Source organism: Botrytis fragariae (genome assembly GCF_013461495.1).
Source record: "Botrytis fragariae strain BVB16 chromosome Unknown tig00000260, whole genome shotgun sequence".
Taxonomy (NCBI): domain Eukaryota; kingdom Fungi; phylum Ascomycota; class Leotiomycetes; order Helotiales; family Sclerotiniaceae; genus Botrytis; species Botrytis fragariae.
In genome coordinates, this window is record NW_023501005.1 from 47063 (window position 1) to 67296 (window position 20234).

The following is a 20234-nucleotide window of genomic DNA, read 5'->3' on the forward strand; positions in this document are numbered from 1 at the left end:
CTGAGCTCTTGCTCCTCTTTCATCCATTTTATTTCAATCAACTTGATTCAATATGGCGAATAAAAACTCAGTTTTGTGTTGTTTTCATGTACCGTGTGACCCTAAATTCAAGTTGTTGTTTCTTGTCCTGCCTAGTATGTGTGCCCAATGATATCCTTCACACTGTTCATCTAGCTGTGCAGAACAAATCAAAACTCAACTCAACAAAATTCGATATTCACTAATACAACCGTCTTAAGTTTATTGAGACTGTTCCACTCATATTCACTCCTGCGAGCATTGCGACCATTCTTTAAGGAGGGGGCTTTGCTCCGAGAAATCCTCTTCTTGTTTTCTTTTGCCACACAACTATTCTGAAGCTTAATTTTGTGTACATGAGCAACTTTTTCTCATCGTATTCTATCCCAAATCAATCAAGCCATCAACTCAGGTCTTATTAGCTCTCTGGCATCACAATGGAGAACCTACCTGAGGCAAAAGTAAAGGGGGATCAAATCAGAAGGATGAACAAAAATACAATTACGGTTGACATGAACCCAGATGTGAAAATTTGGCAGTCAAAGATACACGCACTTACAGCAACCCGATATGAAAATTTTCAAAAGCTTAGAGAAATCGATATTTTAAGGGAGGAAGCTCATGTTAAATACCGTATTTTGATTGTGAGTATTGATATTTGACCAGCTTTGAGAATTTCAATGCTAAATTGATGTCTCTTGTAGGAAGATAATATGGCACTTTTCAAAAAGGAGTTCCCAAATGCTTCAAGAGCTTTGCTGGCTGAATTTCGGAAAGTGGCTTTTGAAAATAACATTCTTGACGACTTGAACGTTGCGCGTAAGAAACAAGAGATTGTCGACACTGCCTCCCGTGATGAGCTAAAAGAGATGTACAAGGCTTTCAACAACGTTTGTCCATCACTTTCACAATCCCGCCGGTAACAACAACTGACATTGAGTAGCTCTTCCCGAAATACATTCTTCAAGATGTTCAAATTAGTCTCCCTGCTACTGATTTCAAGAGAATAGTAGCATTCTTCCGAAATTGTTCGCCTGAGGATGTTGCAAGGGAAATACCTACACACAAGGCGCTGCCGGGCTCTAAAATCTACAGCTGCGAGAAGAGCTTCAATAGAGACGACCTTCCGCCATCATACAGAGCGCAGGTCGAGCGCGCACGACAGTTCCCTGACGACCCGGATCGCCTTATCTCATATGATACCCCAGGAGTCACTGAGAAAATGCGAAACCCACAATGCAGAAAAGAAAAGGACGCTTTTACTACTACCTTGGAGACTGTCTGGGTTTACAATTCCGACGTAAAGAAGTATGAGCCGCATTTTCATCAGCAGGTTTTTCACAAATACTCAAACGACCAGGTCAATGGCTTAAGAAAGAGAATGACGATCTATGTTGAGATTTCAATCGTTGATGTTGAATGATCGATTACATCTAATTCAGATCAAAGAAGGCTCAGGGAGGACGATGTTTTACTCTAATTTTCAACAATTCGGTACAGTACAGATAGAGGTGTCTTACTCAGTCGAACAAATACGCAATACTAATGGCAGCACTTCCAACAGTCTTTTGTGTTAGGATCCCGACTACTCCGCATCGCATATGAAATCGCTATTTGGGACAAATCTCGCCTCACTACTTACTGGTTTGGTTGCATTTGTAATACGAATGTTCTAGGATTTATCTTTTTGGGGGGGGGGGGGGGGGGGGGTTATGGCTTGCACAAGACCTCAAGTCTGTGTTTTCTTACTTGCAGTTATCTGGCAATAACAAAAGATTAAAATAAAATACAGCTGTTTTGTAAAATTGTGATATGGTGACCGATGATAGTGACTGTGCCCTAGGATGAATGAATCACCCATCCTTATCTATATATCTTGTGGGGTGATCGTGGTGTAGCTTGATACATTCATATAAAATTGAGTTGTTCGATTTAAGGGTGATTAGTTCTGTGTTTTCTAAATATGATATCATTTGTACAGGTATCTAGAATGGTATTTACACCAGGCATCTAAGGGATAGAGTGTAGATTGCTATTATTGTAATCGGCGGTGTCTTTCTATCTTCCAGTTTTTTTCTCAATGTTTCTATTTATTTGACTGTGATAAAGTACGACAGAAAACTTCCGTCTAATAAATGTATTGGGATAGGCAATACCACCTATGCTGAGTCCAATTGTCCCACCCGGACCAACCATCGCAGACCAATGTGCTGTGCGAATCGCATCCAGACAATAAACCTATTATTTCTTACCCACTTCAAAAGTCACATCGCTCCATCCAAACCACTTCTCCATCCGCTTTGCCATTGCTCCCAGCATGGTTGCATCCACAACACGCTCAGGATGGGGTTTATGGAAAACTATCTTACCCTATCCAAACCAAGGCGAAATGGCATCAGGCTCGAATTGAAGGGCTGATCCTCCTGCACTTTGACTCGCTACAAATCCAGCATCGACCATGGCGTTAACGAAGGAATCCCAGGGTACTGTCTTGGTGCGCTTCTCGAAATTTCGGGTTGGGAACATGGTTTGGAATATGGCGTACGAGTTCTTACTGACAGACACTTTTGTGGATGGGACTTCGAGAGGTGGACTTACAATCGAGTCTGAATCGACAGATATCTTAAAAGGTAGCTCTTCATCCGTATCTGCGATGTTGAGCTTCCTGGTCTTGACTTTCGAGCAGACTGGAATCTGGCAGTTTTCTTGCTGTTGGCGGCCTCGATGCTTTTGCACCACTACTTGTTCTAGTGATGCAGTCTTTTTTTGCTTTTCTGGCAACTATCTCTGCAAGGATCTCGCTATTTCGTATATCAATTGACGCGATATGGTCAGGGGTACTGTCAGCAGAGAGAGTTGCCAGATCACAATCTACGTCCTCTTGCTCAAACCCTAAGCGGCGAAGTGTTTGCTCGTGACGAGCCCGAATCTGAGCCCACATCCTACCAAGTGCTACTCGTTGTTGCTTGTCCGTATCGAGCCATTGCTGGCTGAGACGCGTTCCGCTTGGCTCGGGTGTGTCAATGAATTCCTTGGTGAATTTTACCAGCAGTTTTTCAGCCTCGATTTTCCGATCCCCATCTTCTCTCATCGGAATAGTTCCACTGGGCTCCCATGTTCTTGTATCGAGGCGAGTTGCTTGGTACTGATCCTACAAATTATTCCTGATATAACGCCATCCACGACCATCCTCGACCTTCGTAATCTCATCAATTTCCCGCCTGACACCTCGAGGACGATAAAACCGAACCATCTCGAGCATCTGATTTATTGCAGCCATATCAAAGAACGCGGCATACATTATCTCGTCCATTCTGGCAAGCTCCTTCATATCTTTAGTTTGGCCGCATTTAGCCAAGTGTTCGTCCAACATGGCAAAGAGCATTGTATACTCGAATTTAGGCTTTTTCTCGGGGTGGACCAGATGTTCAGTGTGCTATCCAGGAAATGCTAACAGCGACAAGCAAAATTCTAGCCTACCTTTGGCAAAATCGGGAAATAACTTCAGATCTCTACGAGTGTGGTAAAATGCCATAGACTCTAGCCGTTGAAAAGTGCTGAATCTGAATGTATCACGAAGGCGCATAGGTAATATGCTTCCGAGATACTGCAGACGACGTTGAAGCTGGTCCAACAAGAGCGCTTCAAGTGCTCCAAGCAATTCATCGTAAACTTTCCACAAAGGTCTTCTTGAATCAAGGATCTCATGTAAAGGAGTCAGAAGTCCCTTCAGCTTTGGTATCTCGTCAAATATCTCACTACGACCAGAAGATGACTGAATACTGAATGAAGGAAGATGCTCCGAGAAAAAATTGGTGGTAAGGTTTTGAATTCTCTCCGAAATTATTGGTCATTTCTAAATTTATATAGCGCCTAGCGTACAGAGGGTCGGTTTGGACAAGCCAGAGGTGGTCCCCTTGTAATGCCTGCCTTGTCTTGGCGATATCTAATAGCGTATCGATATCAAATGAAGGCGGTGACGAAAAAGGTTGGTTTAAATAAGGAGAAGCCAGTTCTAAGGTATATCCAAATGTTCCACTTGACCTCTTCAAGCCTTGCTGAAAAGCCTCGTCGAGCATCGTTGTCTGATTCTTCACAAGAGAAGCGTTCGAAGAGCACACAATTTGCTCAACCACGGATCGGAGAAATGTAAGAAGATATGCCTGCGTTTCAAGAATAAGAATAGCCCTTGGAAAGCCAATTGGTGTCCATCTATGCGCTTCAATTCCCTTCCATTGCGTCATTGTGCCGTACTTGGGTCCATGCATTATGATGCTGTGGGAATTATAATCCAGCGCCAAAGAGCCAATAGCCCAATGCTTTTCAAGCAGACAATTGTCATATGGACCCCATTGCTCAGGGGAATACTTTGTACGATTATACAAAAGACCTGAAAGCCTCATAGGATCCTGACTCAACCCTTCCACGTTCAAATATGGTAGTAGGCAAGAAGTGCGGTGCTTGCGCAATTGTTTGCCTTGCGTAAAATCGATGTCGAATTATCCATCAGTACTGATTTTCTTTACAAAAGTATCAAGGAAGGATTGATTGAAATAAGCGTAAAACCACTGATGTGGATATAAGTCTGGATCGACGCTTCGTAATAGCCCTTCCGGTTTTCCGCAACTTTTCTTTTTCCATTTTTTCATGATTGCGTTCCCATTATTACTACATTGTTCTTGGAGATAGGCCCGATTCCCATCTATGCTTTGAACGAATCCTTCGGATTTCTGTCGAGCTTCAGCGTCGGATAACATAAAGCTATATGTGAAGATTTTCTTTATCTAAGATCCCATAGATCGAAATTGTTGGTTACATTCGGTACATTCGCATGGAGGCTTGAAGCTATGTCTGTAACACCAGAATACTCCGTCGCGATGCGTGTAAATTGGTTGGTACGTAGGGTAAGAAAGCTTAGCACGCCAGATTCTGAAGCTAGTCATGTCAGCAGAGATGAGGAAAAATCACAGAGAACGAGCTCACTCTTCCCGCGTGTCGTTGTCATCTTTGCGCTGCTCCTTAATCTTCTAGACCATACTGTTGATTGTGAAATTTTTGTCCGATGAAAATGGAATCACCAGAACTGCAGAATGCGCCCTTCTGCGAAAAGAAGTTTGTTTGTACTTGCGATTGGCGGTAAAGAGATTCTCAGACAAACTGGCAAACGAAGTAAAATCGGAGGTAAAAATTATCTGTTGTACAGCATTCCAAGCTAATAAAGCATACCGCGAAGAAGAAGAATTGTGGTAGCAGGAAGGTAAAATGAAAGGAAATGAGAATAAAATGAAACGAAAATCACCGCCAGGGAAAATAATAGATAGTGAACCATCATCCATCCTATTTGGGTAGAGAGAACAGGCCGAATCCCGAGGTCAACCAAAGTACACTGATAAATCAATTGCTAGCAGAACTACTGAATTTGAAAGCATGAAATTAAACTTCTCCCGTATGATATCCAAGACATCTTTCAAGAACAATCGAAAGGCACCCAATGGATTGCGGAAGAGCTTTGCTGGATGATCAACTGCCGCTGGTCTTTCCTTCTAGAAATGTCTATCTTCTAAACTCCACTTGCAATAGGCCACAGAACTCAAAGATGAGTTGGAACAATGCCTAGGTAGACTAGGTATGTTCATTCATCTAGAGTTTGTAGTCAATACTTACCTGTTTTGTTGCAGCTACAGCATCACATTCAAGTGAACAATATATCATCGTCGTTGTCATTTCGATGAAGTTATGATCCAGATCTTGAAAAGTTTGTGCGAGGAGACTTTTCACAAAGTAGCATGACACTGGCATGTTGCCTTTGTTGTGATCTTTCGATTATGAAGTTGAGCATCAACTAATGAAATACAACCTGCATGACTGTCGTTGTCATTTATCAGTCTGATATCGAGGAGGACGTTAAATTTAGTTACGGAAGAATGATCAACCGATTATTGCTTCGTCAGCATAAATTTTGGAGCGGATTTAATTGAGGCGAATTTAATTAAATACGACCTCAGACACCATTCATCGATCTCAACACAATATCAGTTAATACATACTTAGATAATCTTTTCATAAATTAACATCAATGAACATTTATATTGAAATAGCAATTTCACTTACTTCGTTTCATCCTACTTGAAGCAAAACCAAGGTAGGGATTGAAATCAAAAATACCACGATGGACAATGCCAATATTCATGTGAAGCATGTTGAATCTACGGCTGATGCCAATGCTCGTTCCAATCCAAAGCATGCCAAGCCTATTGATGATGCCAAATATCGAGCACAGCCTGTCGAAAAAAATTATGGCAAAGGGGGCTTCCATCCCATACATCTCGAAGATACCTTCAAGCACGATCGCTACAAGGTCATACACAAATTAGGACATGGAGGATTCGCGACGGCATGGCTTGCACGAGATACTAAGCGAGAAAGATATGTTGCTTTAAAAATTCTTGCGGCACGATTATCAAGTACTTCAAAAGAGGTTGACATGTTACGTCGGATGAAGTCGAGGCGAGTAAAGTCTTTTTGAATTTAAAGAAAAATGTTTCAATTCGCATTGCGAAACCTAAGGTTTCAACCGCAAATTTCACATTAGTGTCCCGTTCTATTCCGTACTTAAAATCCGGTTTCGCATTCAAGAGTCTTGCTTGCGTTGACTAATTTTTAATCGTATCAGTCCCGAGCATGACGGAAGATTTTACGTCATGTCTTTGCTAGATCATTTCACTCACAAGGGCCCAAACGGAGACCATTTATGCTTGGTCTCTGAAGTTGGAGGACCTAGCATCAAACAATTCAATTCTTGTCCAGGTGAATATAAAGGAAGCCGACGGTTGGAAGCGTCTGTGGCAAGGAATGTTTGCTGGCAGGCTATACATGGCTTAAATTATATTCATAGCACCGGCGTCGTTCATGGAGGTTTGCAATGCCATATAACTTCCTTCTTACTTTTCCATCAGCTCACCACAAAATTAGATGTTACTCCTGCCAACATTCTGTTACAGCTTGCCAATATCGACGAGTGGACCGAGGAACAAATCTATGAAAGACTAGGTGTTCCTCAGAAAACAGAGATCATATATGCCAACTCCAAGCTTCCAGTAACTGATTCTTCCTTTCCTGATTATACCGTTGCCCCAATCAACATGAAGGAGGTTAATCCCAAGTGGATAGCAAATGACATCATAATAATCGATTTTGGTATCGCTTTCCTCCAAACGGCCCCATCTTTTGACCTTGGCACGCCCAAAAGCTATTGTGCACCTGAGTTCTTATTCGGTTGTTACAGAAGTGCCGCTTCAGATATATGGGCTCTAGGATGTACAATTTTTGAGATTCGTACAGGATCTCGGTTGTTCAAATATGATGGCATTCCTAACAGGGACGAGATGTTGATAGCTGCAGTGAGACTTCTAGGCGTCTTTCCTGATGAATGGTGGGATGCGTGGAAAGAAGGTCTACAATGGTATAGAGAACAAACAGAAATTGATGCAAAATCAGCAGGAAACATACTCGATCAGATTTTGCAGACCGGTACACACGATGGTGATGCTCCTCCTCATCGACATAAGCTGAGAAATGAAGCGCTGGAATGCATTGAAAATTTCAAGGAGCATCCTCAGACTGATATGCTTGATGGAACAGATCAACTCGTGGAGATGGCGGAGAAGTTGAGAACCAGCGAAGCGGAGGCTATTCTCAAGTCAGCGAATCTTGTTGGCCAAGGAATATCTATTTCTTATTCCAACAAAGCCGAAAATGGTTCTGCTGCGGGATCTCAGTCGAACCCAAAGAGTTCCGAAGACAAGAGTTCGGAATTCAAGAGTTCGAAATCCAAGAGTTCAGACGCTAAAAGTTCTGAGGCCAAGAGTTCAGATGCTAAAAGCTCGGAGAAGACACCATCTTCCGAGGGACTATCGACAGGCCGATCCCCTAAAAAAAGTTTCACTAAATTTTCCATACCGGCAGAGAAACCCAAAACGAAAACCTCTGCCAACGTGTCCGATTCAGAAGATAATGAGACTCAGAGTATGGTAACTTCTACTGAGGTCGAACGTTGCGGTCCTGAACATTCTAATAGTTACCTTGAGCCATCCGGCATTAAGATATCTACTGCTGAAGCAAAAATTCTCGAGGACTTACTCCGAAAGTCTCTCAGGTACCTACCTGAGGAACGAAGTACTGCTCTGGAATTATCGAAACACATTTGGTTCTCTGGTATATCCAAAGAGGTCAACTAAGGCTAGCACAAGTTGCATGTTCTGTAAGTTGTTTGAAAGCCCATTCTACTTGCAGGATTGGTTACAGCTTTGTGATACATATATCGCCCATTCGTCCTATTATTAACCACACAAGACTTTTCATTCCAGTTTCGTTTTATTTATTATTGCTTTTCATTTCCTTCATTCATGATTTTCCATTAAGCACCAAGCTACATTATTCACAATTTATCCACGGCGATCTGTAGGGGTGTGTCCTGGGTAACGCCTATCGTGTCAACTTGAACAAGACGGATTACAGACCTTTTCATTTTGGCCTCCTTCAACCGAATCGCTTTCTGGCCATCTTATTTCTGTGCTTTTAAAATGGAAAGAAAGAAGTACCATAGAAATTTTTCGTTATGGAGGAACCGGCTTATGATTTACCTTCTATTACCAGAATGAAAGAGTAAAATGGTCCGAACGCTCTCACATGCGCAGCCTTTGCTGATATTTATTATTCTCAGCACTTCTATACTACTTTAGATTGTGTTACCTGTATCTCTTTATATTCATTCTTCGCTTCGCTAGCTATTCTTTATTTAAAGTGCTTTCAGATATCTCCTCCGAATATTGTGTGGTGCTAAATTGCAAGCAAGACGAGGAAAGAATTGAGGATTTCTATGACTGAAGGGGAAAAGTTGCTATGGGGGAGATCCTTCCTTCTATTTCTAGTTTTTGAGTATTCTAGGCAGGGTATAACACTACTTACACCTGTACGCTTCAACAATCGGACTCTCTTTGATATCTCCTAGATTCTGATCATCTGAACCGTGAAGAAATAGTATCCTCCGTCTGCCATTTCACATTTGCCTGAATAAAAAGCTTCAAGGAAACTACCTGTAATTAAGCTCTGGTAATCACTACCCATGCTACGTCTTCATATCCCCCTGGCTTCCCTTTTCCTCTTTATTCATATTCAACCATACATTTCCTGTTCAAATATTCAACACGAATCCAGGATCTTCCGAGTGTAAGAACTTTGAGTGAGTGAAAGGTCGCGACTTACCTGACTTGATTAACATGTCAACAATACTGCTCTGCATATCACTATCCCAGATCTAAAAGAAGCAGTTGAGTTTTAATACTGATTTTCAAGGTTTCACACCAATCCCTATTTATTTGCAATTTACTCCGATTACTATAAATCATTGACACCTCACCTTTCTCTTTCCCCTCGTCTAGGATTTTCATCACTTGCTGCGATTTCTGTATTGCTGATCTTTCTCCTCTTTCTTTTCAGAAAGCCCAAGATGTTTATGAAACACCCATTCATCGTTGTACTCAACCGTGAATTCATCCCTTTACTCCCTTTCCTCAGGCCCCATACTCAAAACAGAAAAAGGACATCACGCACAAAAATCTAACCAACCCATGAATTAACAAGATTTTGGAGAGAAAGGATCTAATTCCAATCCATACTTTCAAGAAATGATTCAAATAAATATCTCAAATCCATTTCATAGTTCCACGCACCTCAAATTCTCGCCTTGTATTTCCAACAAACACACAAATAAGCCAATCGAGAAAAGAAGATCCAAGAAATGCACCGCTTGATGTAAGCAGGCAGACAGGCAGAAGAGCTGTGCTAACCAACGCTCGCTTAACATATCATTTAAATCCAAATCCCACTTTCGTGTCCTCCCTCTCCTTTTCTCATCTCTCAAGTGCAACTACCACTCAACAGCCCATCCATTCTCTTCCAGAAACTCTTCAATTGCATGTTTCAATCCTAGATTGGGTCTTAGATCACTTGGAAGTAGCGGTTCTCTTGTTAGGGGATCGGTACAGCTTCTTTCGAGATGCTGAAGGATACTTGTGCGTTCGTAGGATTGGCCTGTTTTGGTCTGTGAGGGAGGCATGTTAGTATCTTCTCAATGGTGATGATGAACAGGGTCGGATGAAGGGACTGTCAAGTCAGGATATAAGATGAGAAAAACATACCACAACAGGATCGATCATAACATTAAAACTGATCCCGTCAATTGCCCAATCGGGCATTTCTCTCCTCCTCCCTTCCTTTCCTTGTGTTTCAACAAGTCTGAATACCCTCTCTACCTCTTCAATTTTTTTTTCCCATTCTCCCGTGATTTCTTTAGTATCAATATCCATCGCATCCCCATTCCCTTCCCCATTATATCCTTCCTTTCTTCCCCCTCCCTCTCCATCTCCCTCCTCATCAAACCCGTTACCTCTCCCAACAGATAGCCCCTATCCCTCCTTCTCCTCTCCTCCTTCTTCTCCCACCCCTCCTTCCTACACCTTAGTCCCAGCTCTAAGATAAGCGGCAAACTCTTCCCACTCCCCACTAGTCCTTTCCCTCCGATCGGCATATCCTTTATACAATGTTCCCTCGCCATTTCCGCCGCTTTGAGCGCGGAATCATAGTCGCGTAGTGCGTGGTATGCTTGTGCGATGTTATAGTATGCTTTCATGTATACGCTGTTTATGGGGGCGGAGGATATAGCTGCGATAGCGGATTCAGAAGAGGCGATTGCTTCGGGATAGCGGGCAAGTTTGAGGAGAGCTTTGGACTGGTTCGTGTGGAGGATAGGATTGAGAGGGTCGAGGGCGATGCTGGGGAGTGGCGTGTTAGATGGGGTTATCTGACATGACAGGGTTGGGTATATGGATGATGAGGGGTAGGAAGCAGAAGGGTTGAAGGAGTGCGCAAGACTAGGGAAATCAATCAAGAATATAGACTAACGCTTTACTATAAAATTGTTCAGCAGCCTCATAGTTTTTGTTTTGAAAATGATCATTTCCCTTGTTCTTAAACTCGAGAGCTTTTTTGGGATCGTGAGGTAGATTGGATCCTGCCATGATGCCACTTTACGGCGGAGACGATAATTGGACCGACTATGAGGTTAAGAGTCTGCGGCTAAAGCAATATAGACCTAGAACGTATAGATACTAGGCCGTCCAGTTTATTCACCGAAATGGTGTTTTTTTTCGATATGCCGGTATAAATTATTTGTTTGCGTTAATTGATTATGGGGGTTGATTTCAGCCTCGTTACACAAGAGGGCTGTGCTGTTGAGGATATTATTGAAACGTAGTCTGAGATGAACGAATTTGTACTAAAGAATCGTATTACGAGCAAATTTAATGATATTAATTTAGGATAAGAAGGAAAAGTAGGTTGTGTACAATGAGTGTTGGCATTGAATATTATTGGAAATGGTAAATGTCAGCCTCGCGAGAGGTTGGATTGGTAATTCCAAATTTGGAAGGTTCGAGAACTTCGAGAACAGCCTTGCTATGAACTTCTAGAGCTATCTGAAAACCGACATCATATATAATTTTGGGCGGTAACTGCTACATGTAAACGGCATGGAAATATGGTGAGGGTGAGTGTGAATGTGAAGTCTAATTCAAATAATCTTTTGTACAATTCGATATTTTGTCTACCATGCACTTCTTGTCTTCACTCCATCCTCCCAACCCTGGACCAGCGACACAAACTTTAAAAAGGCTAGAAGAAAACAATGTCAGCCTGTAGCCGAGTAAATGATATGTAACTGGCGTGGAACTTTTTGTTCTGGTCAAGAACTCGGTTCAGAAAAGGAGTCTGGACGGAAACAACTGATGTACACTTGTGACATCGGCTTCTTGACGCTATAGACAGCAAATTTGAAGCCTAACGATTTGCCATGGCAAGATCTTCTTTCTCCGAGCCCAAGAGCCAATTGCCAATTCTAGTAATGCCAAACAAATAAAAAATAACGTACGTTGTCGGATGCAGGAATTTCCTTTCTCCAGCGGTCACCAATAATAGGGATTTTCTGTTTAATTATGAGCCAAAATACTGTAATATACAATAGTATGTCAACTTACAACCATGATATCGTTTCGTACTCTAGGAATGTCGGAGAAGAAGAAAAGAGCAAAGAATCCAGCGGTAGCACCAAATCCTGCTAAAGTAAGGCCACTGCATGCCAAAATTAGCCAGGTTTCCGACTCAATTCTGCCATGCCGAATCATAGCATGAAACACATCATCCACATGTATAGCATCGTAGTTCCAAACTTCATACGGCCTGGCGTATAAATATCGTGCCCGTTCAAAAGAAAAAATCTACATACACCTTGGAAGCTGCCTTTGGGGTCCATCCGGCAATGTTTGGTTGAATCTTGTATCTGCGGGCCCATCAGTCTCAGGTTTCTTCCTTGAAGAATCGCGCATCGTACTTGGGTCCATAGGGAGACTTATATGTCGAGTATGAGACAGGTCCCTTTGGAGGAGTGATACCTGTGGAAACGTGGAACTGAAAGCGCAAATCGTGTCAGCAAAGTGTGCGGAGCGGTTGCCACTGGCAGGAGACACTCACATCGCCGTTGCTGCCCATTTTGAAGAGGAGGATGTGTGGTTGGTAATTCAATGGTAATATTGAGGTCGACGATGTATTCGTTATTGAGAATGTTAGTCGGCGGTAGCCGGAAGAATTATTATCAGCCTCAGGCATTTTTACATAATCATGTTTAGCATCGATGATCTCTCAAGATTTCAAAACCGTCCTCAGTTAAATTTTCAGAACATTTCAAAAAACATGGTTATATTTAGCGCTGTATTTACTCATCTACACACTGTCACAAGTATTAGAGATCAGAAGTCTTAGAAATGGCTCGAACCTATTCTAACATTATATTCGGTGCTTCATTTTATATTCCCAAGTGGGCGACATACCTCAATTCTTGCCTGTCTGTTGCTGCTTTTCTCCTATTTGAACAAGCGAACTTTTTCTTAGCATCAGAAATGTCTTGAGACTTGCTCCCAAAAATGCCCTAGCCAAAGCTGAAATACTCGAATGAGAGATTTCCCATATACGTACCGATATCCTTCTCGTTGCTACTCAGTCGTCCCCTCGCCATCCTCCTCCCGGAATCCAAAGGTTTGCGATGTGTTTTCTTTGGAGACGTATCAGGGTCATATGCTTTGATGGGAGTGAATTGGTGTACTTTGGCCCTGGTGGCCATGAATCATTGCTTACATTGACTCGGGGTCCCCTCGGTAAGCTTTTCTTGAACAATAAAAGTCATCTGCAAATCCTATTCGGATTGTTTTTTGTTATATTTTCATGTGACAATTCAGCCAATTTATTTGCGTGGACTATTCTCTACAATACTTCCCATTATCACTGACCCTTCCGTCCGATAAACAAACTTTTACCCTTCGATATAACTTCCATATGCCTTGTTTTGCCGCGAAGCTTACCTAGGTATTAAACGTGCATTTTGACGTTCTGCGTTGGCCGAATTCGATACGTCTGAAAGTAGAATAATTTTGATGGTTGGCATTGTTTCGCAGCTTCCTCACGCTCGGGTCTACGATTGTTCAAAGAAATCCCTTGCCACAATCAAATTGTTCTTTCATTACACTCCGTACAGAGTTGTGCTCGTAGCCTCTCGACGGCGCTTTTTGCTTGTACAACGACGTTTGTCATTATCATCGTCGAGTGGATTTAAGGTTAGGATATATTGACAACTAGAATAATAAACTATTAATATTTCCCCTAATGAATATTCTAACTTTTAACTACGTACCTGACTTTTCAAATCATCGGGTTCTAATTCGTCCCCGCGTTATTACTTTTTATGTCATAAGTAATCGTCTAATCGTCCCGCATAACCTACATGCATCCGATCGAACGAAACCTATTCCGCTTATTTCCGACATCGATCATTTTCTCTATCAGGAAAGAGCAATTTACGATTTAGATGTCCACGAAATTTGATAAGTCTGTGCAGTATAAACATATTTACCGTTAGAAAGCAGTCACTGCTAGACAAGAAACTAATCATCCCGTGTTCCCCTCATTTTCTCTTTGGTATTCCAGCTTCCATTCCTTGACAAGATAATGAGGGTCTGACATTTGATTCCTATTCAATCTCGTGACTTAAGCCATAAACACAACCAAACAAGGAATACCAGGAAGGAAGAGCAAGAGCCGAGTACACCCGAGGTTCAATCACAACACCAAAAAACAGTAAGGACGACCTTAATCAAATATACTTTAATTCATCGAAACCACCCGCGGGGATTAGCATTTACCATCGAGTTTTACAGCAATTTTACTTCTACAACGAACCTACCAACACATCTGCCACTTCATCGATCATACACACGATTCAGACCAGGAAGGGAATCCACTAAAATCAACCTGGAGACATATCCGCTTGGACGGATCTAATGTACTTGAGCGGGTCACTACATCAACAGCAGCCGCCTCCATACATTATATCGTCCCACGATTTCCCTCCACGCATGAAATACATGATCCACAATCTTCCATCTGATATCTCTTAATACCAATAGCCTTGGACTCCTCAAAAGTCAAGTAGTAACACGACAGCCACCCACCGGTCTACAAATACTCGTAAATTGTACGGCATACAACGACCTTAAACCGTCAACGTCAACATCAACATCACACAACCCACCTCGTCCAGAATGCCACCTCCAGCCCAACAGTCCCGTCCCTTTCTCTCAACCTTCCTCGCCTCCTTCCGCTCCTCCCAACTCTCTTCTACTCCCATCATAAGCAACAATAGCTCTTCCTCGCACCAAAAACCTGCCCACACACACTCGCATTCGCAATCCACACCTTCACAACCGCGCCAAATAAGTACCAGCACGAAGTCGAACGCTACATCAAGTGCTTTAAGAGGAATCGATCGAAATCGTGGAACGAACGGCGGAAGTAGTCCCGTGGGGAGCTACGATTCGAGTCCTAGCCCCGCTGCCTCGAGTTATCTGAATCAAAACCAAAATGTAAATGCGAACTCAAATATATCGAATCCCACATCTCCAACCTCAAGTACGAATCAGATCTCAAATCAAAATGCACCGTATCACACAAACAAGTATGCAGGCTTCAAAACATCAGCAGATAGAAGAGGAAGCGATAGTAGCTCGGAAGGCTTTCGAGATGTAATGGGCAAGGAAAAATGGTATATTGGGGGACGCACGCAGGGCGGAGAGGAGAGATATTTTCAGCTCGGAGTGATAAAGAGGAGAAGGAGTGGAGGCGAGATGAGTTTGGATCGATTGAGTTTGTGAAGGGGTGTGATGTGAGATAAGGAAAGGAAATGGGTATGATATAAATATCCCAACATGGTATGACGCTTAAGGTGTCGATTTCCGAAGATGATTCAACATTCAAAGTAGACTCAGCCACTTAAATGATTTGAACGTTCGAAATGGATGCAGGAAACAAAAGATACTTCTTGTTAGTTTACAGTCTGGACGATGAGGAATCTCGTGCTTGATTGCGTATCTTGTTCAGGGAAGAAGTGAGCGAATGAATGTGGAATGTGAAAGGAAAAATGTCTACAACACCACATAAAGACGGCATAAATTCCGGTACCTCAAGAAGATTGATGATAGGGTCACTGCTCATGGACTGGCGTTGGTAATATGGATATGGAAGGGATGTTGAATTATTGGAATCGGATTGATTATACTATATTACATCATATCATAACATATGGAACAGAATGGAATATGGGGATTTGGGGCGTTGGTGATATTATATCAGATGGAACTTGCAAGACTTCAACCAGACAAATAAATAGGAACCAAATGAAAAAATAATATTGAATGAATACTGTATATGAATGGGCTGGGAAGTGAGTTAGTGAGTAAGAGAGTGGGTGCGCGGGAAATAAGGAAAAAGGAGTATGGTCTTGGAAGCAGTGAGATGATATAGGATAGTAATATGTCCTTCAAGGATTATCTATATATATCTTACAACTATATGTACATCCTCCACGACAACAAAGTACATTCGCGCTCTAAATCGCCAACTTATTTCATCCTATGGTGTCTTAAATCTCCCTTCCAACGAACCTTTTAAACCACTCAAACTTCTCCCCCCTCCAGCTTCCACACCCCCAAAACTAAAAACCACCCCACCCTCTTAAAAAATGTCTACCACATAAACCTTTGCACTCTCCCCGGTTCCTGCGTCCACTCAAAGCCCCGATACAAAAATATATACCCCGTAACCCCATTGATTAAAAGGTACCATATCGTCTCGACGTATAAACGGATATTGATCTTGGGAGAGGCGGAGATTGTGAGGGTGGGGAAATGCAAACGCAGGAATATGAAAGGGAGGATGAAATAGCGGGGTTCGACGAGGGGAGCGGTGATGAGGGAGAGGGCGGTGGTGAGGAGGAGGAGGAAGAGTGTTGAAAGGGGGGTGGAGGGGAGTAGTGAGAAGGAGGTGGGGGTAGGAGGAGATGAGGAGTCGTGGAGTTTGTTGGGTGCTTCCTTTTTAGGTGATGATGTATATTTAAATGAGGATCCAGAAAGTGTTTCGAAGATCAGAAAGAAACAGAAAATGTAGATAGGAGCCAGGAGGTAGCGGATAAGAGGGTGTCGGAGGATGCTGTATCGGAACACGTAGAATATGTAGTGTCGATTATCGGCGAGGGTGAATGGATGGATTATGGTGTTGTATTTTATAATTACAAGGGAGCCGAGGAGAGACGCTAGGATGAGACCGAGGGTTATGAAGGCGCGGAGTTGGGTGTTGAATGAGGAGGTGAGGAACTTGGATGGATGGAGAATAGTGTCGATTGCGTTTAAGAGGAAGGAGAAGAGAGTCGGGATGAGTAGTGGAAATGAGAAGAAGGCAATGAAGGGCCAGAGATATAAAAGTTGTGAGAGGTGAATGGTAGCGACGTGGTTTGATTTATCGCCTAGGACAACGCCGCCGTTGATGAAGACGAAAGCACCAAATGTGATGAGGAGTGAGATGTGGGGAATCAACTGGAGTAGGATAGTCGGGAGATGGGTCATGGCGGTCCAGACAATTGAAAGGGGTGTGAGAATGAGATCTGGAGGTTGTTAGCTCTTGTTGACAGGGTGAAAAATATGGACATTGACGGGGAAACCGGAATGAAATAGGAATTACCTTCGAGACCAGCAGCATGTAGAGGTGGATCATGTAGATGCTCCGATTTCACAAGCTCACCAACTTCTTTTAGATACTCCTCCAATGACGATGCGTGGAGGTGTCTCAGAGATGGAGTAGCAGGACGATACGTCCCTTTCATTGTCCTCACAGCCTCCATTCCCCCTAAGAACACGGCAGCCCAGAATATATTTGTCTGTCTCATACACAAAGCCAACACACCACAAAGATAAAACCACGCACCATCTCTCCACGATTTGTGAATCTTCTTAGATTCTACTTGCTCAAGGAATTGCTTATACAGGTATAAAACCACACAGGTAGACAGCACATCCGTATAATACAACCCCGAAAAGAAAAATAGAGGAGGAAATAAGGCAATGTTTGCAGCTGTATGTAATGAATCTGCGGATCTCAACTTAGGAACTTGATCAGTGCGGTTTTCAACCCCGGTTCGAATAATAAGATTCCGACATTTCCAAGCAAGCATCATAATAGATGTTAGGGCAATGACATTCGTTATGCGAAGAAAATGTACATTGCATGTTGTGAATCCAGAGACTATGCTCAGAAAATGACTCCACCAATATCTAGTTTCTGGTCAGTGATGCTTAGGATAACATGTTGTCTGAACGAAGATCATACAATCCAGGTGGTGTGGTAAGTTTTGGATCCCAAGTACCATAGTCCCATCTACAGTATGCTTGAGCTTGTGGTATATGAAATACTTCATCCTAGATAATATGAGCCAGTGCATCAAATCAAGGTTTAAATGAAGAGAACTATACCAAATAAGGCTCAGGAACATTCTTGGTCACCTGATATTCCCAGAACCCGGCAAGAGAAGCCACAGTCAACGGAACGGCAAGAGCAGTCTTGAGACCTAGTCCTCTCCGTGAACTTGGATCTGATCTGCCTACGGCAGTGAGAACTCCCACGAGGAGAGTGGAAATAGCACCGGCCATGAGGACACCTTTTGGCGTTTGCGAGATGTGGCTTTAATTTATCTTATGATTTCGGTGAGGTTTTTGGTATCATAATTGAATTTTGGGTATCTGATCAGATATTAGCACAACATCGAAATCAGTAGGATATGAAACTCACGAAGAAATTGGTTACCGTAAGAAACAACGATGATTTTGGACCCTCGAACTGTTAAAACATGATATTCATATTGTGGCAGTGCAAGTGTGGCTGACCCACCCGCCTCCACATGGACGAAACACATTGCACACCATTTGTCTTCTCTAATTATGAATGTTTAAAATACATTAACAACATCTATCTACTGCGAGTATTCAAGTAACACAAAGGCAATAATCTAACCTGAAAACCCAGAAAGCCCAGCGGCATTCAATTCCGCGTTCCAACTATGTCTGTTTCGTGTTTGAGCTGCATCCATCACCAATTCATCGCCTTCATGCCCGTTGCCGCATAGTTCTTCAGATATCTCAATCTTAATACCAAGTTTCTGTATCGCTTGCCCAGCGCATCTATTATCCAAAAATAAAGATCCACAGTATGGACATGACCACCGAGAAGATCGCTATCTTGATCGAGCATATCGTCCTGGAATTTGGTGGATAGTCCGAGAATAGTCATTTCCTTTCTTGCATTGACTTTTGCTTGCTTCGCAATAGTCAATTGGTCCATTCTCATCTGAACAATGGAGATTGCATAGCTACATACAGAGAGTCAGTGTATACCTGATGTCTTTTTACGGTATGAAATACTCACTCGATGAGAGTGGGATCACGATCATCACATGTCATCATTTTTCTAGGTTTGGAGTTATCTTTCCAAGAACCAAAGATCATCCCCGCTGTCTCATACGTCCAACCAATATTCAGCAAAGCAGCCATACATAACGTGCTCTCTGGAAGTATGACGGGCGGAAGGGTGGACGCATCAACCGGTACGATGGTAACGAAATATTGGACTGATTGTTTCTTCGCTCGTATGGAGCTTTCTGGAACTTCTTCTTGTTTCTCACAATAGCTCATGCCTATTTGAAACAGACCCATTAGTCGGCGTACACAATTTTACGCATATACGAGACGTAACTTACTTAGAAAGGCCGGGTCAATTTTCCACTGTCCTTCAAATTCATTTCCCAAGATGATTTGCTTCTGTCTTAGAAATACTACTTCTTCGCCGCTGAGGCCAAAGGATGTAACTCCATCTTCATAGGGAGGAAGATGCATATAATCCCACATAGACATGTTCGCAACAAATCCAAGTTTTGGTTGCAAAAGTTGTGTCAAATCCAGGAGATTGGATTTTAGGAGGGAGTAGGCTCTTCAACTAGATTATTGAGCGGATTGCACTTGCCTAAGATGGGCTCCTGAACATTAAGTTTGGCCACCATCTCCTTCTTTTTCTAAACCATACTCTGATTCAAGGCTTTCAATAGTTCGGATTGAGGTATCTGGGAACAACTTTTAGGAAGACACGTTAGTAATGAAGAAGATTGATACGATTTTCGCAAAATGAAAAACCGTCTCATACCTTGATGAGACAAATTGTCTTCATATAACACAAAGCCACTCTTCAAGTTTACTGAGCCTCGGAAACATGAGATTTGGGACGGACTGCAAATTCTGACTTTTCGAAGCGAGAGGTGGTTAAAAATGATGAGGTAAGAGGGTCTTTGGTAGCTAGCATTTGAGTCTTTCCTTCTCTGCTGCAGGTTTGGAATGATGGTAGGAAGAATTAGCGGATCTGGCTTCGTAGCAATATCTTATCAAATCTCATCTCGACCAGATTTATTGCGCATCGCGGGCGCATGTAAGGTGTTGGGTATCATCATAAAATCCTATGCGTCGCTCTTCCCTTAATATTCTGTTTCTTGTGAATTTAAATGATAAATGGGACTTGTTACGCATCGCAGAGCCCTACAAGCGTTTTTATTTGATGCTTGTCTAAATGCTAATGATTGTTAGTTTCACTCAAATGTAGCGCAGAACCAGGAGGTAGTTCGTTAATCGATTAGCAGTCACTCCAACCGAGCAGAGTGCCTTGATCCTGTGAATATGAAGCAC

General features: G+C 42.5%; 9 protein-coding genes across 9 annotated transcripts; 3 read left to right on the top strand and 6 right to left on the bottom strand.

The window, feature by feature from the left end:
* Window positions 1-455: 455 nt before the first annotated feature.
* Bfra_012017 (uncharacterized protein) lies at window positions 456-1441 on the top strand (the record flags this gene model as incomplete). Its single annotated transcript, XM_037342339.1, has 3 exons — window positions 456-662; window positions 723-908; window positions 962-1441. The coding sequence occupies 3 exons, from the start codon at window positions 456-458 to the stop codon at window positions 1439-1441; spliced, it is 873 nt and encodes a 290-aa protein (XP_037187636.1).
* A 947-nt stretch (window positions 1442-2388) lies between these two features.
* Bfra_012018 (uncharacterized protein) lies at window positions 2389-4421 on the bottom strand (the record flags this gene model as incomplete). Its single annotated transcript, XM_037342340.1, has 5 exons — window positions 2389-2705; window positions 2755-3169; window positions 3215-3351; window positions 3499-3800; window positions 3901-4421. The coding sequence occupies 5 exons, from the start codon at window positions 4419-4421 to the stop codon at window positions 2389-2391; spliced, it is 1692 nt and encodes a 563-aa protein (XP_037187637.1).
* Window positions 4422-4802: 381 nt separating this feature from the next.
* Window positions 4803-5045, bottom strand: Bfra_012019 (uncharacterized protein; the record flags this gene model as incomplete). Its single annotated transcript, XM_037342341.1, has 2 exons — window positions 5002-5045; window positions 4803-4953 (listed from the first exon to the last, which is right to left on the bottom strand). Coding segments are annotated over exons 1-2 (171 nt in total), but the record flags the coding sequence as incomplete, so codon positions are not given.
* Window positions 5046-6187: 1142 nt separating this feature from the next.
* Bfra_012020 (putative protein kinase protein) lies at window positions 6188-8255 on the top strand (the record flags this gene model as incomplete). Its single annotated transcript, XM_037342342.1, has 2 exons — window positions 6188-6534; window positions 6692-8255. The coding sequence occupies 2 exons, from the start codon at window positions 6188-6190 to the stop codon at window positions 8253-8255; spliced, it is 1911 nt and encodes a 636-aa protein (XP_037187639.1).
* A 1691-nt stretch (window positions 8256-9946) lies between these two features.
* On the bottom strand, window positions 9947-11096 carry Bfra_012021 (putative u-box domain-containing protein; the record flags this gene model as incomplete). Its single annotated transcript, XM_037342343.1, has 4 exons — window positions 9947-10120; window positions 10218-10399; window positions 10459-10850; window positions 10981-11096. 4 exons carry the CDS (start codon window positions 11094-11096, stop codon window positions 9947-9949), a joined length of 864 nt encoding a protein of 287 aa, XP_037187640.1.
* A 722-nt stretch (window positions 11097-11818) lies between these two features.
* Bfra_012022 (putative alpha- glucosyltransferase alg-10 protein) lies at window positions 11819-12641 on the bottom strand (the record flags this gene model as incomplete). Its single annotated transcript, XM_037342344.1, has 6 exons — window positions 12604-12641; window positions 12464-12540; window positions 12359-12412; window positions 12111-12204; window positions 12005-12058; window positions 11819-11971 (listed from the first exon to the last, which is right to left on the bottom strand). Exons 1-6 carry the CDS (start codon window positions 12619-12621, stop codon window positions 11819-11821), a joined length of 450 nt encoding a protein of 149 aa, XP_037187641.1. The 5' UTR covers window positions 12622-12641.
* Window positions 12642-14723: 2082 nt separating this feature from the next.
* On the top strand, window positions 14724-15332 carry Bfra_012023 (uncharacterized protein; the record flags this gene model as incomplete). Its single annotated transcript, XM_037342345.1, has 1 exon — window positions 14724-15332. The coding sequence occupies one exon, from the start codon at window positions 14724-14726 to the stop codon at window positions 15330-15332; it is 609 nt and encodes a 202-aa protein (XP_037187642.1).
* Window positions 15333-16202: 870 nt separating this feature from the next.
* Bfra_012024 (putative alpha- glucosyltransferase alg10 protein) lies at window positions 16203-18158 on the bottom strand (the record flags this gene model as incomplete). Its single annotated transcript, XM_037342346.1, has 4 exons — window positions 16203-17116; window positions 17194-17783; window positions 17839-17927; window positions 17982-18158. The coding sequence occupies 4 exons, from the start codon at window positions 18156-18158 to the stop codon at window positions 16203-16205; spliced, it is 1770 nt and encodes a 589-aa protein (XP_037187643.1).
* A 436-nt stretch (window positions 18159-18594) lies between these two features.
* Window positions 18595-19415, bottom strand: Bfra_012025 (uncharacterized protein; the record flags this gene model as incomplete). Its single annotated transcript, XM_037342347.1, has 3 exons — window positions 18595-18874; window positions 18931-19198; window positions 19262-19415. 3 exons carry the CDS (start codon window positions 19413-19415, stop codon window positions 18595-18597), a joined length of 702 nt encoding a protein of 233 aa, XP_037187644.1.
* Window positions 19416-20234: the final 819 nt, after the last annotated feature.